Source organism: Oryzias latipes, chromosome 18, assembly GCF_002234675.1.
Source record: "Oryzias latipes chromosome 18, ASM223467v1".
NCBI lineage: Eukaryota > Metazoa > Chordata > Actinopteri > Beloniformes > Adrianichthyidae > Oryzias > Oryzias latipes.
Genome location: NC_019876.2, coordinates 27,397,729 through 27,423,651, shown reverse-complemented (window position 1 = coordinate 27,423,651; position 25,923 = coordinate 27,397,729). Strand labels below are relative to the sequence as shown.

The window sequence follows — 25,923 nt, the reverse complement described above, 5'->3', positions numbered from 1 at the left end:
TTCTTCTATAGCATGAAATGAGCCTGTGTGCAATCTTTCAATAAGAACACAAGGCAGATGTAAGAATTGGGGGGAAATAAACAAATAACCTCCTAAAAATCTTAAAATTAAGTCTGTGATCGAGGCCTTTTTTTTTTCCAATGGGAGGCAGCCTCTTTGTTGAGATGAATCGATTGTTAAAAACATCTCATCTGCATGTTATTAGACCTGGCACAGTGGTTTTGAAGGGCCTCTCTGTGATGCTGTTCACATCAGAATCTAGATGATCATGTGGATTAGTGGGAAATGTCGAGCTCAAAGGGTTAAAGTTGTTTCCTGTTGTCAGAAGGAGGCGTTTCAGGAACCTCCAAGCAGAATCTGACCACCTAACAGCAAATCAAACTCCACCCACACTAACCACTGAGGGCTTCTCTGATGGCTCCGTCCTCCTCGGCCCAGATCTGAAAGGATTCGGCACATTTAGGAGAGCCCTCAGTTATAACCTTGTTATAAAACAAGTTTAACTCCATTGAAGCCAGACGGCAACATTTGGAAGAACTTGGACAGGTTGCGGCAACCAACAAAAACTCTAAAAAGAATTCTAACCATATTCTAACCCATGCTAAACAATAATTCCATCCACCCCTCCATGTCTGGAAACCTCAGAGGGTTAAAATGATGAACCCCAAATTGTGCTCATCTGCTCTGGATCAACCAAACGTTTTTTACGTCGAAGGTCCCTTTAACGTTTAACGTTTTCACCACTGCAGTGTGTGTGTGTTACTTTAGGCGAGAGCTGTTGAGTGTGTGGTCCTGCTGTCGTGGATGTCTGGCATTGTGTGGAGGTCTCCATGTGTCCTAGAGCTGTGGGTCAAAGCAGACTCAGCCCTGAGGGCTTCCCTCCGCAAAGTTCAGCACGTCAGTCAAATCTCTCAGAAAGTCGAGTGTCATCCCAATCCAGTGTGGACAGAAGAAATGCTCCGGCGCTCTCCCAAGTTGGTACGTTGGTCACACCCGGCTCTAATGGAAGTCGCTGGAGCCGGCAGAGTCCTGGAGGAGAGGCACGCTGTGGTGCTGCGCCGTCGCCCCGGATCTCACTCCAAAGCCTTTATTCAATCTCCCATGCTGTGTGTGAGGCAGATCAGAGTGAGCATCTCCAGCCCACTCTGTGTCTGCTGACTAAATTCAAAACGGCAGCAATTACAGAGACCCAATGGAGGGGAAAAAGTCCAAGTGCCAAAAGTTTTCTACAGCTCCATGTCAAACCAAACTTACTCAGACGTGTTTCCTTTTTGCTCATGATGGATCTGTCACACCGGGGGTTGTTTTTTTTTTCGTCCCCTTGTCCATTCTGCAAAAACTCCTGAGACTGTAAGAGGGAGAAATTAGAACAAATATCTCCACAACTGCATCTAACGTGTCAGAAATAAGCTTTTTCTGACAGTCTCTTCTCAGTAGGGCTGTGTTTGTCCTGCCTCACGTAATATGATACGCATCTACAGACACGGACAACTGTGGGGCAAGAAAACTGTCCAAATGAAATGAATGCTCATTGACAAAGTTAAGCACTAATTAATACAGCATTTAGTTTTACATTTAAAGTGTGGATAAAGGTTAGTCTTTGTTTTAAATACGACTTTTCTTTGATTTGCTGCACAAATACAACATTTCTCCAGTAACATTACTGTCAAAAATAGGTCACAGGTTACAAAATGAAACTTTCATTGGCCATAGCGAAAACGGCCGCCGGTGTTATCTGTGTTAGTGTGCGTGATCGCGTGGACACGTCACCTTAACTGTAAAATGTGATTATATAACGTTTTATTTTGAAAGTGCAAAGGAAGTTTTTAATTTTGAAACCCAGATCTGTTTCCCATTTCTGCTGCTTTTTTGCCGCAACATCGACGCATCAGCGGACTGGAAATAGAACTTCTGCATTAACGCTCGCGTTGCGTTGCGTTGCGTTACGGAGGGTCGGGTGCCAGACGGCGACATGGCGGAAGGCGATGTAAATATTCCAATTGATTAATGAACGTTCTACTTTTTGGGGTCAACGCACTGCAGTGAGAATCAGTCTTAACCGTTAATAACAGCGATCTCTCACAGCGGCCTTCTGTTTTTTTTTTTGCGAGGCGACAACAGCTGATTGTGTAAACAATGCGGCCGTGGACCGACTCTGACCCAGAAGTGGTAAAAAATAGTCCAAAAAGGAGTAGCACACATGCCACTACACTAATTAGGTGGGAAAAAAAGAGAAAAAGGTCAATGTCTCCCAAAGACGCTTGATCGTAAGAGAACAGGGAAGCAAAAACATAAAGATAACTCAAAGCTAAAACAAAACACACCACCAGGATGAAAATATTTCTTTCTTTTTTGGAAATGTCCTGCTAAGATATGCGAGAGATTGATTTGTTTTAGCTTTATCTACACAACCCTAAATGCGCTGTAATTGTGTTAATGTATCGTTTTGTTGTTCATTAAACCCAATTGTCTCTAGTTTATGATGTCACTGCTGCAACTTGAAGATTAACATCGATTTGATATGACCAGTAATCTACATAAAACATCAACAAAGTAGAGCTGAAACTAGCATTTGTTGATAAAACCTTTAAACTGTTCATTAGTGCCTGATTGTTTTGTATTGTGGGGGCAGTTTGTGTTCCCGTCGTTCTCTCTAGTGGTAGTCGGTTCGCACGCCCACTTTGCTCCATGACCTGAGATACATGTGACACCGTGTAAAAAGGCATTTTCAAAACAGAGAAAAGTTGCATCAAAAACAGACGTTTTAAACGTAAAGCTAAATTTTGTATTCATGCCTATTTCTTTTTTGTTTGTTTTTTTCAAAAATATGCACAACTTTGTCTATGAGCGTATGTTTTCATTTTGACAGCAATCTGAACCCATAGTCCACAAATAAATGCTTACAAGTTTCAGCTTACTTTGTGCTGAGACGATACAGTCCAGTTATTTCACCGAGATAGATACAACTTAAACTATAAATGAAAATGACCTTTAACCCTTGTGCTTTCCTATGACCCCCCCTTCCATTGACGTGTTATTCCTACCATGACAAAGGTGGATAAAGGTGAAGAGGATTTCATGTAATCCATGGATACCAGTGAAGATCACAAATCATTAAAGAAAAAAGGTTCAGAGCACTGTCTAGTGGGTCTAGATGACCCCACTCCCAATGTTAATAGCACAAGGGTTAACAGAGAAACGTTTTTTGTCCTACTGGTACTTTCTAATTTGAGCAACAGAAAACAAAAAACAGCTTCAAACATTCAAACCTGCCATTTTAGACTGTTTTACTGTGAAAAAAAAGGATTATCAAGTGTAGAGAAGACCACAGTCCACAACATTTCCCCTCTGGCCAATTGGAATTGATGCCACTTGGTAGAAGCAAGCTTGTGATTGGACGTCTTTTTGGGTTTTCATCATCTGTATCAAAAGCCAGAGAAAATGAGAAACCAAGAAAGTTTGACATAAACCGAGTTTTACTTCAGAATCCATTTTATGTCTATCCACCAGAGTAATCCTGTTTATATACATGGGATTTTCTACCGATTCTTCTGTTACTGGATAGATTTTTCAAAATGTATCCATCTTTTACACCCATCACTGATTGGTCAATTAAAAGGATTAAAAAAAAAGCCCAAAAGATCCCATTTTCGGGCCTAAAAAGCAAACTGGAGAATCAGCTTTAATGTTCGGTCTTGTTCCCTCAGTCTCTAATCGAAAGCAATCAAGTCCTCCCACTTGCTGTGCGGCCAGAGCTCAGATCGAATCTCCGGGCCAGGCATCGGTCCATACAATTCCTTACTTTCCCACTTTACACATCTGGCCACAGTCTGGACTACAGAGAGCGGATGCCTCCCAGGCCTTGTTCCTGCAACGCCGTGATGAGCTTGGCCTCCTGCAGAGTCATTATCGTCTTTCCTCATTTGATCTGACGGTGCCATTATGGCTACGTTTGAGAGAAGAAAGCGAAAACTGAATGAAATGGAACATGTTTGCCGACAAGTGAAGAGGCGACAAGAGAGAGCGCGCCTGTCGCTGGAAATGAAAAGGAACGCGTCCGCCTTTTCATGGTCTCCTACAAAAATAAAAATAAAACACATCAAAGGCAAGGGGAAAAAATGGAAAAAAAGAGCTAACCACCCTGTCGACAGACCTGCATACAGATCTGAGATCAGCCGTTAAGCAGCATTTGAATAAATCCTATTTATTCTCTCTAGAGATCTGCAGATCGAACTCGAGTCTTTCAGCGCAGTGTCTTCATGCCACATTTGACCGCTCATCTCAGTTGTCAAACACAATTAATTCCTAGCATTCTACCAACCCAGCTTTTGATGCGTAAAAGAGAAAAACTCTCTTAATTACCAAAGAGAGCCTTGTGCCGCCGAGATAACTTGAGAACACTCCATAATCGACTTTTCCAGCAGCCTAGCCCACCCCTTTGTGTCGGGCTCTTCTTTGACTCGCTGCTTATTCTCTTTTTTTTTTTTTATCTTTAAAGGAGAAAATGGAAATGGGGGAGTTTTTGTTTGTCGATTCTAGCATGAGAAATTCTGCAGCCACACCAGCAGGATTTGTGAACACAGACTCTTAAAGACTCTGCCTTCAAACGGGCCGAACTTTCCGCTCCACACATCACAAGGCAGCGTGTTGACAGGGGTGAAGTCGGGGCCGTCCCCCCCAACCCTGGAACCCAGCAAAGAGGAAACATTTCAGGCACAAGCGCCATGCAAGCAGAAGGCAGCCCTCCTCTCTGCCAGATAACAGGAGTGGAAGGAAGATGAGAGAGGCGTAATGATAACAGCGGTGGGTGACAGATAGCACTCTCTGCTCTCTCAGCTGCAGCCTTTTTCATACCCCCCCCTCCCCATAGACACTTAGTCTGCGAGCCTAACCCCCCCACATCCCTCCTCTCTAGCAACCCCCCTCCTCCAGGTTAGTGTCGCCACACTCTCCTCTCCCCTCCTCTGCACCTTCACTGCTTTGTAGCCATAGTGCCAAACATGCTGTTATTATTTCACAGCCTGTTACAAGCAATCTGTGCATTAGCCAGCGAAGCGTGGCCCCCACCCAGCCCACTGCCGGGTTTAGCTCCGCTCAGATGGTAATTACCAAACACGGCTTAGCGGTGACGAGCCATTTCTCTCTGAGGAAGGAGAAGGTCGGAGAGGATGACAGATCAGTGCAGAGCTGCAACTCTGGAGGACTTCTGTGACGGCTGCCACTTCAGGAGCTCTTCCCTTCTGGTCAACACAGTTTGACTTGGAACAGGGGAGCAGCTTTCCTGATGAAAGATTTTTCAAGTGAATCCTCAGATAAGGCTTTATGACTTCGGATGACATATTTCACAAGGGGAAGTTGTTGCTTATTGAACACAGATTGTGCTGAAAATGATTTTCAAAAAGTATGAAAAATTAAAAAAAGGCATAATTTTATTGACTTCTTGGTTCTTCTGTTATCAGACACGGTTGTGTTTTTTCACATACCTGACATGTTTTGACGGACGAAAGCTTTTGTGAATCTTTGTTTAAGGATAGGTATCAAAAACAAAGAAATTCTGAACCTTTTGGCGACTCAAAATCAAATTATTGTTAGTGGAGCCGTCTCTCCGGGGTTTGGTGTTGGTAAAGCGGAGTGTCATCTGTAAAATAAGGAGCTCAGAGACACGTTTGGGTGTAGAGGACCGCTACTTTATTCTGCCATTGTTATTCACATATAGCACCTAAAAGTCCATTTGTCACATAACGTTATCTAACTGTCATGCGCACAAGAAACACCAAAGCAGAAGAAGAAACAGTGTTACAATTTTTTTCCCGTTAATTCACGCCTTAATATCTCGTAATTTTCCTTTTTTTAAACTCCGTTTTAACTATCCACGACTGCGGTACACAGGTTATTTTTTTTAAACCTCCCCGATAAACTGAGGTAAAACCCCACCTGTTGACTTTGCGACAGGAAAAAGAGGCAAAAATTGTTTGTGCCTCCATCTTAGCAAACATCGAATGGATGAAGGGGACCCATCTGATTAGTTCAGTCATTCATCTTCTAATCCGGTTGATCCCTTTCGGGGTCACGGAGGCTGCTGGAGCCTATCCCAGCCACTTGAGGGCGAAGGCAGGGGACACTCTAGATGCACAATGAACAAACTACAAAAGTCACAGCTTTTTGCTTTTATGCGCTGGTTCAAGTCTGTTATCACAAACTGAAGATGTTTCAAAAAGGTTTTGCCCTATATAAGCGCATCCTCTAATGCAATTTGAAACAAAGCAAAAACCAAGATTGAAACGTGTTAGAAAAAGTCCCACAGAGTTAAACACACAATTAGCTAGTGACTCACAAAGTCTTTCAAATGAGGATCAAACTTCACACAAATGTTTGTCTTCTTCTGTGTGAAAACTTCACAAACTCCATTTTCATGACAGTTAGGTAAGCGGAGAAGATTTTCCCCGCATGCCGTCTTTGTAGCAGAGCCATTTCTCTGGTTGATGTTTATGTATGTAGCTCTACAATCACAGAAGACAAGTGTTTGACTGCTCATTCAGCTCCAGGCTGCTTTTTATCTTACCTGTTTATCCGCAGATTCCTCTTTTTTTCTTCCACACAGAGCAATTTTACACCAGTTTATGATTGACACCTTGTTAGAGCCAATATTGCAAATGGGATGAATATTTAAGAAGATACACTTTCTGTATTTTTTTTATGTTAGTAACACTAACAGAGTTAAGATCCATCATTATAATAGCCTCAAATGCAGTTTAAGGTGTCACAATATAAGATTAAGGCCTTTTAAACCTTAGAACATGTTTAGATTATAAAAAAATGTTTCTTTTTTATCATTTACATTTTTTCTACATGGACAGAGACTGTTACTGTATTGAGAAGGTGAAATAAAATGGTGTTTGGCTGAAACTAGAGACATTGCCTTTACAGCTACACGCCATTTTCTCTGTGTTAACAGCAAAGCTATGTGTTCTCCTGCGAGAAAACAGCGTGATTGTTTGGCCATTAGAAAGGCGAGCTGTACAGCAGGAAGGATGCTGAGTGTTGCAGAGGTCTGACCATCCTGCTCTCTGCACTGCAGTCAATTAGAGCTTTGTATGGCTCCAAATGGCCGTTCTAATAAGAGGCTGTTTGTAATGCAGGCCAGGCACCCTCCTCCTACCCTTATCCCACCCCTGCCCCGCATGCAAGGTCCCCACACACAAACCCATTAAATGTCTATCACCTTAAAAGCCCCGGGGAGAAAACCTGCAGCCTCAAATCCAAATGAATTAGACCAACAGGCCGTCACCCCCCGTGCACCGCCAGCCTCCTCACTCATATGTAAGCATAAAGAAGAGTCATATGTAAATAAATGGAGCTGGGAAAGGCCAAACATGGCTGACAGACGCGTCCTCGTCTCTGCAGCTGTGTCACATCCAGCTCTGTCGCAGTGGGAGCTGCAGCTGCTTGTCATGCAGAGGTTTCCTTGTTGTTGTTTTCCTTTTTTTTTTCCACACTCCTTCCCCGCCACAAAAATTGGCTCTAAAACCACATGTCACTTTTGATTTGACCTGGCAGACCCTGAAACAATAACTTCATCAGACTTTGTTAGAGTCTCATCCTGATGAGACGGACACAAAAGCAACACTGATTTATCTCGTCTAGAGGGCACCTTCCTTTGGTTTGTTTGTTCCATCTTTGCCGGTCAGATGGGATGGAAATGCAAATGGCCACCCAAGTGCTGTCCGGCATGCAAAGCTGGTTTGAGACCATTTATTTCATGAGTCAAATGCACAAGTGGACACGTCATGTAAGTGCGACAAGATGCAGCATCCTACAAATGGAAATCCTGACAAAGAACCTCATCGTTTTTACAAAAAACTCCTCAACTACCGGCCAGTGGAGCTAACAAGACAGAGGAAGAACAAGAACATCTTCAACCTTAAGAACCTCAGCTGACTTAAAAACGGAGACCCTCTGGGCTGACGGGTTGGAAGAATGTGGGTGTGATTGGTGTTTGTGTGTTCACCGTGTTTGCAAACTATCAAAAGTATTCCTGCATTCTGTTTAGTTTTGATTTTTTTGACAGTTTGACAAAGGCCATCCCTCTTGCACCTCCATACATGCTTTGACAACATATGCAAAATGTGGGGAGGCAGTTATAAGACAACAGTTCACATGCCCGACATTAAGTCAGATCATTACCGAGGAGGGTCTCTGGCGGACGTAATAACGAGTTAATGAAAGTGTGAAACCTCAGCAGAGTAGAATGATTTTTCCAGAGCCTCTGCAGAAAACATGGACACAAACACATTCAGGTCTACCCACTGTCTTCAGGCAGCAGTCCAAGGCTCAAGCGCACATTACGGGGGGGTTCCTCTGACAAACAAGCACATTTCCTCTTTGAGGGAACGATCATTAAACGTGCAAAAGGCCCAATTTTTCTCCCACGTCTTTTCCCAAGAGTCCTTCTAACCCCAATATCTGCTGTGACTCCTGATTGAGGTCAAAGTTCCCAACAGTCCACATGATGCAGTTGGAACTTTTCAAAGCAGACGGGGATGCAGACGTGAAAAAGAAAGGCTAGAAAATTAATCTGACATCAGCTGAAAGAAAAACGCAGGGAGGAGAAACTCCACCTGTCAGAAGGCCCACCCTCCTCCTCCTTACCGCGCGCTCTGGTAACACATTAGTATTGGGCCCTGGTTTAATGGTTGACCCCATCCTCCCTTCATCCATCTATCCATCCAGATGAATAGTAATGACCGCGGAGAAGAGCAGCTGATGAATTAAACATTGGATCTCATTTTCGCTCCTTAGGATGGCAGTGGGGTGACATTTTTCTGCTGGCAGAGGTACTTTATCATTGTGCAGCTCAGGTGCATTGAAGGTCAATGACACAGACACAGCACTGTTCTAATATATTCAATTTCAGGGCAAATCAAATGCATTTTGCTGTGAACTATCAGTCTCAGGGTCAATCCGCAACCGCCCCTGCAATCTATTTGACTGCCACATTCTCGCTGCCTTCCTGAAAATGTGCACAGTTCCATGACGGCAAAAACTGCAGCTCTCCAGGGTCTAATAGTTCTAAAGTGTTACCAAGAAAATCCCCATTTTTGAGGACACTCCCTTTAATGTCTGCACTTAAAAAGTGATTCATTTAGTGTTAAAACTTGGACAGAGACGATAAGCTCATTTGTATTCTTTGCCGTCTTTCTTTCTTTCTCTTTCTTCCTGCCTTATCTCCACTTTCCATCTCCTTCATTACATTGACTCTAATCCAAACCAGGTCGCCAGCTGACCATCTTCAACAGCCAGGCTTTTATTAAAGTTGGTGGTGGAGACAAGGGGCGCCACTTCCAGGGCCAGGTCTCGGGCCTGTACTACAACGGGCTGCAGGTGCTCAAACTGGCAGCCGAGGGTGACCCCAACATCCAGACACAGGGCAACCTGCGGTTGGTGGGCGACGTGCCCTCTGTGCTCACCACCGACACCACCTCCACCACCCCACTGGCTGACATGTCCACCACTATAATGGAGACAACCACCACAATGGCCACAACCACCACCCGCAAACAACGCTCGCCCACCATGAGGGACAGTGTGACGCAGGTGAGCCATGCTGAGCCCGCCCTCCAGTCTGCATGAATGATTCATACTAAGAGCAAACGTTGGGTTCAAGAACACATGCTGGGGTGGTGCACTGTGTGATAGAAGGTTGGTTGATGCTTTTTCAAAGGTGCTGAAAATACACAACTCACAATAAGTTAGGGGTGTTGTTATTTACACGAGTGCTTTCTCTATTTTGTCAGATTTTTTATTAAATGCGTAAAAGTTCCCTTTGATATGAATGTAAAGAAACACAGTTGTCATTACTTTGATATTTTGTTACCCCAAGCATTAAGACAATAATAAAGAAAGCCCCAAATAGCAAAACTGACCATGTCAATCACAGGTAATGACAGCTTGACAGAGGCGTCTCCTGCTCCTCACTAACCTCATGATGTTGTTCTGAGGTCTTCCACAACAGCTACATGCAGTTCTGCCAGGTCACTTGGTAGTGGGGTTTAATTATCCAGTCTCTGGTCCCAGACGTGCTCTAGTGGTTACAGGTCAGTGGCCATTGCTGGTCACCACCATATGATACACTCCCACTACCTGAAGTCCACCTGTGACTATTCTGGCACCATATGGTGGAGCATTATCATCCCTGAACAGAAAGTTGGGGGTGTGTTCTGGTGGAATTGGGTGACGATGATTGTTCTACGATGTCTCAAAGATGAGAACATGCAGTGACTGGATCATCTACAATAACCAGATTGTTTTTTTTTCTGATTGGTGATGCGTGTCCTGACTGTTGCTCCTTCTCCACCAAAAAACCATGGAGACTATGTTGACCTCGGCGTATCGTTCACCTTACCTTCTCAATCAACGATGAGGACCATCATTTCTGTGCCCGGTGACCCGACCCTCATCTGTGAACAGGACAGTAGACCGTTGCTGCATTGTCCAGGTCACATGTTGTGTCCACTGCAAACGTTCACGGCAGTGTCTTGGTGTCAGTGGAGTCACCGGCAGCCGTCGTCCAGTTTGTCTGGAAACCTGAGTACCCCTCACATCTGGTAGCTGTGAGGCGTTTTCTAAACCATGCCTGAGGTCAGACATCCTTAGGTTCTGGTCTTGATTGTGGTCTGTCTCTGCCTAGGCTCCCCCCCCTTTGGTCGGTCCCAAACTCTGATAGTAGTTCAGAGTCCACGTTTCATGTCCAAGTTCATCTGCAACACCTGAGTGTCTACTACTAACCTGAGGGTGCTATGGTCATAAAGTGAAGTGAATGATGAGCTTGGAATGACTTACTGACTAAATTAGATTTCTCATACTGATGTCATATTGAAAATGTTTTCTTTGGGATTTTGGCCCCTAAGTAAAACACACTGAACACAGTGAGACCATCATGTAGAAAACACACAATAAGGTGTGTCTGTCACCACTATACATTTGTCACCTTATCCTAAGAATCTGTGTAATGAAACAAACACTGAGTTTTTCCCAATATCCCCAACATATTGTAAGTAGCGTAATATTTAAAGGATGGAAGAAGATCCTTTTACGACGATAATGCAATACTAAAAAAGAAAAAAAAAAGAGGGTGGTCAGCAGTGAGGTCCCTTTTCCCGAACGCTGCTGGGTGTCAGACGAGAGCCTAAAGGTGAATCACATCACCTGATTCCTGATGCTTTTAAAGCCACAAAGTCCAATTGGATTTCCTCCGAAAAGATGAGGCACACCAGGAAGCTGGTAGAAACAGCACAACCTGAGCAAATCAAAGACCACAGGGGGCCAGAGAAGAAAATTCTCCATCACAAAGAACAGCAAACAAGGGTGCAATGAATGTCTATTTATGAGTCTGCTGCACACGCCTGTAGGAGGTCCAGATTTTATGGTGATCCTCACGTACTGAAGTAACAATCATGGTAAGTGAGAACTGCAGGGGGGTTTTGCGCCCACATAAATGATGATGGAACGGGCCGGCAATCCAGCCCCCCCCCCCCCCCCCCCCCCCCCCCCCAATTATAACATAATAACAGGATCCATTTATTCTGTGGGGAAAAGTGCTCCACTCCACATTGTGTCTGTTGGCCATAACTAGATCTAAAGTTGGAGTTTAATGTTTGTACTCTATACTCAGTCATTGCTGTAATCCAACACTGCCTGCTTTCCTCTTTCCTTTCCCTCAGAAACACAATGAGTCACAGACGTCCCGCCTCTTATTCACGCAGGTTTAGCAGCTTTGCTTGAGCATATTCTTTCAGAAACAGAAGCTGCAGTGAAAACATAAACATCCTTGTTCCCAGAACATCAGCTTGGCCAGAAGCCCCGTACTTTACCTCCACACGACCCGCAGAGAAGCTGCGACTCCGAGCTTCACGCCGAAAACCTATCAAACGTGTCAGATTGAATTAAAGGCACATTTTTTAGCGTCAAATACACGGTGGCCCTGGAGTGCAAACATCACTTAACGCAGATTAACAATTAAAAAACACAATAATACTTTAAAGAAACCAAAACAGGAACAAAAAACCTAGAAAAAGGTAGCTTTGCTTGGACATCACTGGTTGGATGATGACGTTTGAAGAAGAGAGAAGGCACAAGGATGTTGTTAAGAATAGTTAGAAACTTCCTTTTACCTTTTATTGGTTTAAACTTAATTCACTAAGCATGTATGATCGTATTATCGCATTTATTATCAATAGTATTGTATTATTGTGCTGATCAAATAATGCTGCCCTTTGAGCTAGCTCATGGGTGGAACGGTATGGAAAAGCTAAATAATGACATTAGTAACAATGGCTTCTCACATTTTCTTTCAATTTCGGTCTCCACAACGTGGAATTTAGCAAAAAAGATATCCACTAAGTGACGATAAATCCCCCTGGCAAAATTTACGAAAAAAAATAAAAACACCGTGCCCGCGAGCGCCCACTGCCCCTTTGTCTAAGGTGAATTCCCACGGCATGACTACTCACCACTCTTGCCCGCACATCATTGGAAATCACCGCGTTTACCGCTGAATCTGCCTGCGTTGGAAAGTCCAACATACCGCGCACACCTCCCCCTACCTGCCGTCGAGGGCTGCGGCCGGCAGGGACAAAAGTGGCGCGCAGAGCCTTAACGTTGATAACTACGACAAAAGTGAATTACAAAGCTCTTCCCCGTGAAAACAAATAACATTAATGATAAATGAACGCCTTCCATTTCCTTAAATTAATTTGTTAAAGTAACTTAACTTACCTTTTACAAGTTCCTCCAGCCAGCAGGTGCTTGGAGCTTCTCCAAAATGGCTGACTGCAGAGTTTCTCCTCCTGGAATGCTTCTTCACCGATGGGGTTTTTCTTGTCCAAAATTAAGGGGCAAAGGATCAATCCTAACTATTTCATGTTTTCTCAACATGATTTAAATATATAAAAGTAACACTGCAAGAAATTAGGTGTGATTTTCAAGATTATAACATGTTTCAAAGGTAACCATAATTTGTTCATATATAACACACATGTTTAGTATTAGTAAATTGAACAACCCCACTTTTCCCGTTTTTTCAGTGTACGGCCTGCGGACTGGATCCAGCCCACCTCCATGTTTGGTTCGGCCCACTGAACAATACCAGAGACCCATGCTTTTGTTTTTGTTTTTAATCTGGCCACATGAATAAGACCTGCATAGAACATGACCTTTTCTTCCACCCGTCTGCAGTCTGTGCTCCAACCTGAAACCCTCTAAAATCCCTGTCAGCAGAACAGACAGTTCATCTTTACCGCTTTAGCTCATTCTTTTAGACTCTAAAAGAATGAGCAAAGAATTATGCTGCTTTTTTTTAAAACAGTGAACCCTGTTCTGTGTCCTGATTGGCTGGAGACCTTGTCAATCAATCTCCCCTGTGTGTGCTGTGCAGAAACGCGGAGCTCTTCAGATCAGAAATCTGTGATCGATCAGATCTTTGTTCTCATTCTAAGATCCTGGACCTAATTTCTATGAAGGTTTGAGAATTTAAACAGGAGAGAAAAGCTTGAAAATGGTCAAGTCTGTCTGAGAAAAGTGTATTTAAGCAGTGAGGAGTTCTACTGCCAATCTGACTCCGTAGATTTCACCGATCAGAGTTATTTTTAGAAGGTAAACCCTGCAATAAACGAGGGAACTCTGTACTGCTGAAAAGGTAACGCAGATATATATGCGTAGCTGCAGCAGAAGACATACAAATGTTTGGGTTGGTCTCATTATTACTGGATGAGATCAGACACGCAGGACACAGCTGCTACGTTTTATCACAAACTGTGAGACGTGTGAGGAGCTGCAGCCCTCAAAGTCTTAGCGGGAAAATGACGGGAGAGAATCCACTATTTATTGTTTTATTTTTTAATGTATCAGTATAATTTTTCCTGACTTTTTGTCTTAAAAAATCACAGAGACAGTTATTTGGTCATTTTTTTACTTTCATAAATAGTGTTCTTGATTTTATTAAAAGGATCATGAATTAATAGCACTTTATTATAGGGCTTTGCAGCATAAGAAAGATAAGAGTTTAAAGTTTAAAAAGAAAAAGGGACATTTTGGGGACTACACTCTAGCATCCATGTGGTGTTGGAAGATTTGCTGTTTTTCATTCTTCCGATCATTCAAACACCACATGAACGCAGCAGCGTTTCTCTAAATTTTACACCAGGCACATCAAGCCGTTGGTGCAATTGGCTCTAAAATGAGAACAAAAGTTTAAACCTAAAAAATCTAAAATGCCCTGTTTTAAAATGTTAAAGCCCCGCCCATCTTTGATTCTGTACCGGTCGGTCATAAGACATGTATAATGCTAATAAATGTCTGACTAACACCCTAAAAATTCTATTATAATGCTTGTTTAATGCATTAAGAAAGCTTGTTCATGAATCTTAATATAAAGTGTTTTCATCCAGATTCCACGTTATTTCTTTCCCACTCCACACATCTACTCCTGGTCCAGCCCTTCTACCCAAATTTACAACCCTATGTGGGCCGCCAGTCAAAACATTTGCCCACCCCTGCTGTATGGGTTTAACGGTCTTATTGGTTAATTGATTCACAAATACCTTTTACAGGGTGCAAACTGCATCAGATTGATATAAAAATCTTCAAAACATTTATGTAAATTATTATTATAAAATCTGTCTAAATGTGTAAACTGTAAAAAATTCAAAATGAAATCAAAACAATTGAAACCGTCGTGAATTGAATCCATCAAGGCTCTGTTTATTGGAATTAAATCGATTCTGGATATTATTGATGATACCCAGGCCTACATTTAAACAGAATAAAACTTTAATGTAAATGTGGATGACTTTAGTTTCTGACTCAAAAATATTCAAACTTTTTTTTAAAGGTTGGAAAAAAAATTATTTTTGTGCCGCAGAGGGAAAAAAAACTGAACAAAAAGGGGCTTCTAAATAGTAAATCTATTAGATGTGGATAATGAAATAATTTTTTTAATTAGTCAAAAAAGGCTTTTTTTAAAAACAATGAAGATATAAGGTTTATAAGCTATAGGGTTAATTTTTCATTTTAGAAAATACTTTTCTGCTTACAATATTAAATCACAATATTTATTTATCAATAACATCCCAATTCCTCTTTTAAATTGCAACTTTAAACAAGTCTTCATAAAACACTTTTCTCTGTGTGTGTCTCTCTACTGTACACTTACATACAGTATATGGTATATGTAAGGAACATTGTTTGATTAGAATTCGATTTTAGTCCTATTTATTATTGTTTTTTGTTCAAAAAGTGTCGATTTGGAACCAAAACCAAGTCTGTTTCTTTATCGCTAAAGAGAAACTTTGATGTATAGAAACTGTCTTGTGTCAAGCTCTTCACTCAAGCAATACTCAACTCAACTTAATTTTATTTGTATAGCCCAAAATCACAACAACAGTCGTCTCGATGGGCTTCGAGGGAAAACATGAACTCAAAAGGATCACGAATACATAGAGTTCAATAGGAAAATACTAAAATGAACTAACAAACTGACTAAGCTATACTGGCATCCCTGCCCTTAGACCCCCCTTCGCGGTAAGGAAAAACTCCTAAAAAAACGGATTCCGTAAAAAACGAAGAAACCTCAGGGGTGCCCACATGAAGGAGGGATCCTCCCCCAGGACGGACAGGCGATTTACCAGAACTCTTAGAGAAGAATTAACTTATCTAACCCTACAACTACATTTATAAAGTCCAGCAGACGAGCTTCATCCAGCTGTGGTTGGGGGGACAGTCAGGGGCGCGAGTCGAGCCGGAGACAGGAACCACAGCCAGGTGTAGGAGCAGGAGCAGAGACGAGGTACTCATACACAGCTTGTAGAAAGTGTCACGCCCATGTAGAGGAGAGGGGATTTTGGAAAGAGAGGCTTCAGATAAACATGAAATATGGCATTTTAAGACATTAAGATTGTGGGATTTTGATTCACAATTATAATCAAAACACCACTGGGACCGTTTTTATAAAAAAAAAAAGTCATTCAGAGAATTTAATGCAACCTTCTGTGTAACTAAGCATGAAATGTGTGTAGGCAAACAGGCAGAAACACATATTTATCTCCAATATCATCAACAGGCAGCGACAGCCTGCATACACGCTTCCCTTTCTCAAATGTCATTGTACGAATGGGGGGGCCATGCTCCCTTTTCTGGTGAATTTCATCTTTAAAAAATGCACCTGGCTGCTGGTATTTGTCGCACACAAAAAGCCAGAGCCGGCACAAAAGACCACAAATAGCATCATGCTTTGCTTTTCTAGTTTAGTTGATCAGTAAATGAGCTCTTTCTGTTTAGGCCCCACAGTAACAGGGCTTCCTGCAAGTCCAAGCAGTGTGTTTGGAGGTCGACTGCTTATTCTTATGCACACATTAATGAAGCTATGAATGCTTCATGGAGACACATTGATGCTTCACGATGGTCAAAATTAACCTTTTGTCGTTCAACCTAAAAAAACAAAGAAGATACGAAAGCGTATGAACTGAAACAGAGATTGAGGTGACACCACACAGCGTCTGGCTTCAGGTGGTGTTTTTCCATAAAATGCCTGTCACACAGACAATTTATAGATAACTGTGAGCCGTTTGGCTTTTTTTTAACATCTGTCAGTAAACTTGACATAGTTTAAGACTAAAGTAGAGCAAACAGTGATGGAGTATGTCTTTAGTTCTCTGCAGGAGGGGTCGAGCCATTGACTGCAGCATCAGCTGACTGTTAACTTGTCACATATAGGTGTCACATTTAGACTGTAGTTTTACTTTACTATTAACAGTAAATAATCTGTAAATGTCCTCATTGTGTTCATATTTAATGAACTTATTCATTCATCATCACTTATCTTTTTGGAAGGAAAAATTACTCATCCGGTAATGCTTCCATTTTTTCTTCCTGAAAATTGATCAAGGAGAGTAATGAGAGTAATTCATCTCAAAACTGCAGGCCAGTGGATTTACAACTGAAGTGGTCCAATCATGGAAAAAAAACGAAGATGGACTACTTATCTTTAAAGATTTATCACAAAAAGCATGAATTAATAAACAAAGGGTGATGGGTTACGTTTATTCGAGTGTTTGTGGGTGAGCAAAGTAACGTCTCACCACAGTTTGAGGAAAACGGTGGACTCCAAATCAAAGAGTATAGTTTGATTTAGGATATAAATAACTGTAGCTGTTTCTAACTACAGCAGAGTCTCATAATTCACCAATATGTGCTGGACACTAGAAGTGTTAATCTAGTAAAAGCAATTATGCAGGCCTGAAATGTTGTTAAAGGAAGAGATGTTCGATCAGACGTGCAGGGCACATGCTTTACATATGACATGACTGTATAGAATAACTGGACTGAGTGACCCCTCCACCCTCTCGTTCCGAACATGAAGTACCCGCTGGCTCCAAAAAGCCAATAGACTTCTAAGGAGAAATAAAAAGCAGTTTCTCATTCTATTTGTCAGAATAACCATTCTTGCTCTGAATTTTTTTATTTTACATGTTCTTGATGTTGTTCACCTTTCGACACATCCCAGGGGTCGCCACAGCGTTATCAGCTTTCAACGACCTGCACATTTGGTTTGGCAGAGATTTTTATGCCGGATGCCCTTCCTGACACAACCTTGTATTTTATCCAGGCTGGGGCCCAGCACAGACAGACCCAGACTTGGGCCCCTTTGTGGCTACATAGTTAGTGCGAAGACCCTTGCCCACGGACCTACACTATACTGCTGCTTACCATATTATGTTTGATTGACAGTTTCACCCAAGCACACCTTCAAGTGTATGGCCTTCCAACAAGCTCCCTCCTGAGAGTGGTTGCCATGGTAATGTTGACTCAGACCAATCACTGCTTACTGATGATTCTGGTTCCAACATGGCGAATGATTTAACTTAATTTGGTTGGAGCCAAAAGGAAATCATTGTCTACAGATAATGTCACACACACTCAGTCCGGTTCTCTAGTACCAGGGGTGTCCAAACGTTTTACAAAGAGGGCCAGATTGGGTGTGGTAAAATGTTTAAGGGCAGTCAGTCTGATATTATTTGAACAATTTTAATAACACTAAATGCAAATGTACTGTTTCATGAACATGTTATTGCGTTGGCATGCTTGTCCTTTCTTCACAGATAACAAATACTTCTAAATACGTTTTTTTTTACCAATTTGTCAAATTTTCACACCATTCATTCCCAGTTAGCTTGTCAATTGTTAGCATGTCCTGTTTGTCAGTGTCACTTGATATTGAACTCCTTGAAAACATTTACAGTGATAGGCAGACACAGTTGTCTCATATTTCACTGAAAACATTTGCCAATTTCTACTTTTTCTAGAAGTGGTGGCCCTCAATGAGCTAGAATGTTGCAGAAGGTTCAAACAACATTGTTGCCACATCTTTGCAATGTCTTAAAACATAATTTAGTCAACCACATCCTTTTTTAGAAAATGATGGTGCAGCATAATATTGATTTTATGAAAGGAGGCCTATGAGAATTTGAAGACAGACTATATTTGGCCCACAAGCCGGACTTTGGACATGCCTGTCTTATATAGTCAGTGCATATAACCTGTCAACTAGATGGAAACATTGAAGAGCTTTATGGATCTAGAAGGCATGCAATGATTCTCTTACCCCACGATTTGGTTTAATGGTGAAACATACGGTTCGGTTTTGGATCCAGAATTGTGGCATTGCTAGGATCTAGTATGATGTCATTAGCTGTTTCCATCACACATATGCACAGAACTTTATAGAAATTCTAGAAATGTCAAAAAAACTACAATTTTGCAATTGCACTGTTTCCATTCAATCAGAATTATGCAAATAAATAAACACAGACCAACTCACGCGATAAGTCATTCAAAACAAGGCAACGGATGTGAACAGTACTTTGACTGACAGCAGAAACTTTCACATTTCTGCCACGACACTAGCGCTCATCGTCATTTGTCAAAAGATAGGCCTCGGCGTCTTCATGCCGTGGAGCGGCGAGCTCCTTTCACGTGGGAGGGGCTACAGATGACCCCATTTGGGGAAATGGTGGTTGGTGATTTTACAGAGAATCTGTGGATCCAACAATTCCTCATGACACGCTCACATTTTTATGAGCTGTGTGACGCTGTGGGACCTCTGGTGGCGCCCGCTGTGCAGCGGCCAAGACCGCCAATTCCTACCAAGAATCCCATCGCCATGCGGGTGTTGGTCATGTGACTCCTTTAAAGTGTTTCCATTGCAGTTTTGAAAGTATGTTGATTTCGTGTCGCAAAACCTTTATCATGTATATTTTTTTTTATAGTCGTTTTTAATCCAATTTGCGAAACGTCTCTAAATTGGTTCAGAAAACAAAACATATGGTAGATTGTGTGAAACAAATGTAATAACAGAGAAAAGAAGCATCACTGAGTTGTTATTTTTTAGTCACTTTTCCTTGTTTCCTCTCATCTACTTCAGAGTTGAACTGCACAGAAAATTGGTTGTCCAGCTTGAGTGAGGTGCTCAGCTTCACCACAGTCTTTTTTTCCCAAAACAGATGTACAGCAAAAAAAAAAAAGGGGGGATTCCAGTGAAGACATTGCATGGACATGATTGGTGAACAAAAGAGACCTCAGAGAGCAGCATCAATATCAAAGTTGACAAGCTGGATGATAATGTTTAGATGTGCTGCTTTACGTACTCCCATGATGCAATGTTCCTCTGCGCTGCAGAGGAGGTTATACTCGAATAATCAATTATTGAACGTTCCATTAGTTTTGCCACAAACAGTAATAGGTGACTCATGGTTGAGGCACCATGAAATTCTCCCGGTGAGATCATCAGTCAAAACAATCTGGCTCCACTCCCCGGGTGCAGTTTGGCATGGAGCAGCCGATGGAGCCTTAATTCCCGTTGCATGCATCACTTCTGGCGGGTAAAAGTGAGAGGATGAAGATTTAAAAGAAATAAGAAATTCAAAGGAAAGAATGAAGTTGCACCTGCAGCCGCAGATTAACGGCTGTCCCGTTATCCTCTTTTCCTAAATGCATGAAAAAAACACCAAGCTTATGGCGTAGATGTATCGATGGGAGCTCTGTTAAATATCCAAAGCATCCGGAAAAGTCAGTCCACAGACGGAAAAGCTAGCGAGCAGAAAGTGAAATCATTTTTGAAAAAGCTCTGAGCTGCACAGCATGCCGAGGCTTTGATCTTTATGAAATAATGTGCTTTGATGCTTAGAATAAAAAGATGGATCGTTTGATGGGGGGTGGGGGAGCGGGGGGGGTTTGCCATCCCATGCTTGTCTGGGTTCCACGGGTAAATCCGAGCGAGCGCAGCAACGCCCTGGTTGCCGTCCGGAGCTTCGGCCCTCTCAGGTGTTTTCTTTGGGGGTTTTTTTGGAGCGAAACAGTTCAAAGCTGCCCCCCACCCCCCACCCCTCAAGAGTCTCCCTGAAACTGAAGAGAAGAAAAAGAGGTCTGGGTCAAAGTGAATTACAGAGCAACTCCTTCAGTATTTCTCAGCGTGTGGGGTTAGTGGGCCTTGTGACAGTCTCCACATCTGATGAATGACAGCCACTGATGCGTCTCAGGCCTGGTCCAGACGGAGAAGCAGTTTGGAAGCAGGGCTGCACAAAATAACAAGCAATGACACCTTTATCAGCCTGGAATAACCGTGTGACATTTAGCCAGTATTTTCAGCTCATACCGGTACAAGCTTTTTACCACCACCCCCCCCCCCACTCCCACTCCTGCAGTGTATATTTATTACCACATCGGCTGTTTAATTTGCAGAAGTGCACATTTTTAAGGATTCATTAGGTGCCATTTATATGGAGTCAGGAAAAAGGGAGACAGCCGAGTGCACGGGGGGAATAAAAATGCCAGCGCCTGTTGGATAGAGATATAGCTGGGAAAGTGAGGCAGGATCATTAGCCCCATTTGACAGAAGCAGCTGATGCGAACACACTCAAACGGACTCGATGTGATTAATAAGTGATAGCACCCACATCGTGGATTAATAAAAGAGGGAGAAAAGTCGGCCAAGCAGTGGGGCTCTCAAATCAATTATGCTGATAAAAGCCCTCCATTTTCTATCGGATGACCCCATCTTGAAAAACAAGCAGAGGGGGACAGGAGAGGAGGGGAGATGTCTAGACGTGCAGCTGCATGAGTCATGCAGCACTGAGGACAAACCCTGTTCCCTAAATTGAAGCCACCTTGTCCAATCGTCTGTTTTTATTTGAAGACGCCTGCTGCCATCATCCTGTACCCCCAGCTCTGCAGGGCAGACTTCATGTTCTCCGCTGCACGCTGCATGGAGCTGGGGTTACATATGCCAAACACGGAGAAAGGGCTCCAGGACATGCAGAAGCATTAAGCACTTCAAATTAAATAGTAGCCATGTGAAGCCTGCTACACACAAAGGAGCAAGTGCACACAGTTTAGAGAAATACAACCTCTTTGACTGGTCACAGAGTGACCCTTTTTCTGTACGGTGGCCCTGAAGTGCAAATCCCACCAACCAATTATTCAACAAAAACAAAATGTAAACATCGCAATTCAAACAGCAAAACAAATATAACATTTTAGAAATCAAATTAAAATTCCAGGAAATTCCAAGTTTGATGCATCAGTTATCTCCTTGTCTTTTTTTTTGTCTGGCCTGACCAAAATAAAACCCAATTCTCTATGATTTCAGGATAAAATATGAGGGAAATAAGAAATAACCAATTTCAACTCCTTTACCGCTCTCCTGGTTACAAAAGGACCTTTGGATCCAAGATGTCCAGATGTCCAGAAAAAGACAAGTCTTGCAGGATCCAGCCCTTTGATATTAGTGCAGCTTTGAGAGTCCAACAGGAAAAAATACCAGTCAGGATGTTCATGAAAAACCCAATTTCATTCAAAACCTCCTGAGTCCTCTAGTTTCGATCAGTTCTGGCCCAAACTGTTTGCCTGCTCGGTTCCTGAGAAAATGTGCGACGACTCTGCGGTGCGTTTGAGGACCATCGGAAGAACAGTATTTTGGTGCTAAAATAACCTCCGGTTCCAATTAGTACAGAGCATATCCAGGATCGCTTCACGCCAAATAACCTTTGGTTGACAAATGGACAAATGTCATCATCCAATCAGTGATAGGACACAAAACCAAAATCAGTTCCAAAAATCTAAATGAAACGCTAAAAAATTAAACAAAAGAGGACAGAGGAAGGTATAGCGTCCCTCTCCCACACTGAGGCATGGAGACTTAATCTCTTTTAGCGTCTTTGTTCTGTTTACTGTAGGCCGTAACCAACGGCGTACAACTCGCTCAGAAACTCCCTAAAACTCCAGTAGAGGGCTCCACCCAACTTTGTATTCCCTCGCTCCCGCACCTGCCCTCATCTTTTCCTTATTTGGCCCATAGCTCAACCCTATTGGTCCAAACTCCCCAACGACAGGCTGAGCGACAGAACTGACGGGCCAACCAGCATCTCTGCCTGATGCGTTCAATGAACCCCGGAACCTAGAACGCGACCCAACAGCCGCCCAGTCCATCTCAGTCCGCTACAGTATTATGGGACATCACTGATGGGATGTGTCCAAGCGATACAGGTTATGCTCCGTACCAACCGTACTAACCGTAAAACCTTTATTAGTATGTGGAGATTGAAGACACATCTGAAAAACCTCAGACGTCTTTGTTTGTTATGTTTTCTTAATTGTCATGATCTTTAATATGTTTTTGCATTGAGTAATTTGTTGATGTGATTTGGTCTTCAGGGCCACCGTACCTTTGTGACTCACCTAGTGCTGCTGACAGAAGCACAAATGTGCACATTATCAACTCTTTTACCGCATGAAAATGGTGCAGAACTTACGTTTGAACACACAATCTCTGTTGTCGCTGTCTGTTCAAGTCGGTGTGAGTGCCGCCTCACCGTTCCTTGCTTCCGACACACAAAAACGCGCAGAGAGCTCACCTCGCTGCGACCTTCTCTTTGTTCCAACAGAATGCAGACGACCTCTTGGTTGCTTCAGCAGAATGTCCAAGTGACGATGAAGATTTGGAGGAGTGTGAGCCTGGAAATGGTGAGTCAGCTCAAAGAGTTCTGTTATCATCTTCTTTAGAAAGCAGAAACTAGGTTCACCTGGAGACCTGCTTTTCTCCACTTCTGAAAAACATTGTGACTGGGCAGCACCCCCCCCCCCCCCCCCCACACACACACACACAAGCAGCTCTGATGGCCCAGATGTGCACCCTTCAGGCCCCTGTCTTATTTAGTTTTGAAAGCTGCAGGCAGTAAGCGGCATTGCACCGCTTCCATTTTTCAGGCAGGTTGTAATATGTGTGGCATTTTCCCAGCTGTTGCACCAATCTCCTGTCCCGACTTTAAGAGGCGACACAATTTCAGCGCTGAAGTGCAGCTTGTTGGCACAGCTGTGGCTTGGCGGGCCTGGTCGCTGTGCCACTGCTGGTGTCAAACAGCAGCTAAAGAAATGTTCTGACACAGCAGCAGGGAAGGATGCTACAGGACCATGTGTCCAGGTCCATTAGCAAGACGATTCCTAAAAACTGCCAAGAATCACGTTCTAACAGGAAGGCAGTGTGGCTCCAACAACACTGCAGTTGCAGCTCTTTGCAGTTAAAAAAAATATGCAAATACTTCCCATGTTAATCCTGACTGACAAGGTTTTAGGCCTTAAAGGCTTTACATTGGAAAGCCCATTCACTCAAAATGTCATCTTTGGTGATAAATTCAAGAATTTAAATGTTACAAAGGGGTAAAATCAAACAAAATCTTTTCAAGGCACACAATGACAAAGGTGGTTTTCTGGTCTATAACTGACTTTCAGTTTGAGTCATGCAGGCACAAAGGTTCAGGATGATTCGTCGGAAATTCGGCACTAAAGACCTTTTGTGGCACACGACTTCTGAGCAGTTAAAACCTGTTAGGCCGCATTCGACTGGCCTCTTCCAATGGAAAGTCTATGAAAACGCACGTAAACCTTTTGTTTCGAGCTTCCGCAACCAGAACTCTCCGAATGCGGTTTCTACATACAAATCCCGGGTTCATTGGTTGCATGCTGGGAGTTCAACCAGAATAAAGCAGCTGAACTGTGACCAATCAGAGGACTCGGATCTGATAGTGATGTGTCCTTTAAAAAAGACGGAAGTGCTAAAACGTCAGCCCCTTGATCACGTGCTGACGTGATCACAAAGGAGAAACTAAAAATTGTGGTTTATGCACAGCCGGAATTATGTATCGGAATAGAGCGGAGAAAGAAAAAGACTTCGCGGGATTTTCACCGCTTGGACATTTTGCACCAAGGACATGCACTAGTAAACAAAATTAAAAAGCTTAGAAAAATTAAAAGAGAACTGCTTCCTGCTTCTCCTGGTGTGTGAACACCACAGTCTGAACGCACTTTTACAAAAATAGGTATAGCACGTTGTTGAAGTAAACAATGCTAAGCGTAGCATGAGAGAGAAAGATGATTTAAACACCAGTGCACTGCTACAAGAGCGAGGAATGGAGAATAGAGCCATGCTGGACAGTAAATAGCAGGAGATTACAGCGCATATCAGCATGTTTGTGTGAGGAGAAATTGATCCGAAACTGTGTTCAGAAAACGGAGTGAAGCATTCTCCTGTGGTTTTCTCTGTAGGTGGTTGGGACCGAAATAGAGACTCGGTTCTCCTCTTATCAAAAGCAGAAATGAGAGTATTTTGGTGGATGCCATGCCCAGGCCTAATCTCCTGTGGGGAAATGCAACTCTCTCTTTGCCCACACGAACGAACACACACACACACACACAGAGCAGAAGACAAGCTCACCTTTCCAGACAGACGCTTGCCTCTCATGCTCTGTGGGTGTGAGGAGTTCTCTCTGCTGCCGCCTCTCCTGAGAACAACGAGCTGGAGAGCGCTGGTGCACGCGCCCCGTATCACACCTTCCAGATGCAGAAACAAGCTCCGGCGGGGGAAAGCCAGAGAGGTCGGATAAGCGTTTGTGAAAGCCGTGGACAAGGAGAGAAGAATCAACATTGTCAGCAACACATGTCCCCCCTCCAACGTCGCTCCGCAAACACAGGCCTGCAGTCGCCGCGCAACAGGGCCAATTCCTGCTGTTTTCAATTACATGGGAGAAGAAGCTGAGTCTCATTGAACAGCCTTCAGGAAGGAATGAAAACGTTAAGAACAGCTGTGGGCTTTCTATTAAGCTGTGTCAGATATGACGGCAATGAATTCATAGAAATCAATGCGGTATTCAGTTTGCTCAGCAGACGCAGTCATGGCTCAGCAGGTAAAGCGCTCATCCTCTAGCCGGCTTGATCCTGAATTGTACGAGGCTTTCTAAAGGCCGATGCGTTGTCAGCCATCTGGTGTGGAGCATTCAGGTGTGTCCTAACACAGTCCTGACAAAGACATCTGCACCTGACTTCAGCAGAGAACCAGTGAAGGACAAAAAGTAACCTCCAAGTGATCTTTAGTGTGATTCTATAAAGTTCAGAAACAAAGCACTGTGTGGAAGTAGTCACCACAACTTGCCAGCACATTTACCCAAATATTAGACCATGTTGTGCTGCTAGAATTAAAGAAAACCAGAGGGCTTCATCCCAGAGCCTGCTGGCCTCAGTCAGGATATTTAATATCCTGTGGTGGAACGATGAAAAAAAAGCAGAGATGTTGGAGAAGAGCATCTAGAAAAACTGTAGAGACTGAGGTTTACACATCTGAACACAAAGCAAAGTTTCTAGAACAGTTTCCTCTTAAAGACCCACTCCAATCATGGTTTTGGTGTTTGAACATGCACTTGTAGCATTTTTCCCATAATAGAGGGGCACGTATAGACTAAAACTGTATTTATTTCATTGTTCAAATCATTGCAAACCAGGATCAGACAAAAAAAAAATGATGTTGAAAAATGATCAGAATTGCGG

The 25,923-nt window shown here is 42.9% G+C and overlaps 1 protein-coding gene across 7 annotated transcripts in view; it reads left to right on the top strand.

The window, feature by feature from the left end:
- Positions 1 to 25,923, top strand: part of LOC101166255 (neurexin-2) — an 806,741-nt gene that overhangs the window by 769,161 nt on the left and 11,657 nt on the right. For all 7 annotated transcript variants that reach the window (XM_023965856.1, XM_023965855.1, XM_023965854.1 and 4 more), the window contains 2 exons: positions 9,272 to 9,594; positions 22,992 to 23,070. In XM_023965856.1, coding sequence (XP_023821624.1) covers positions 9,272 to 9,594; positions 22,992 to 23,070 — 402 coding nt within the window. The remainder of the gene's footprint in view (positions 1 to 9,271; positions 9,595 to 22,991; positions 23,071 to 25,923) is intronic.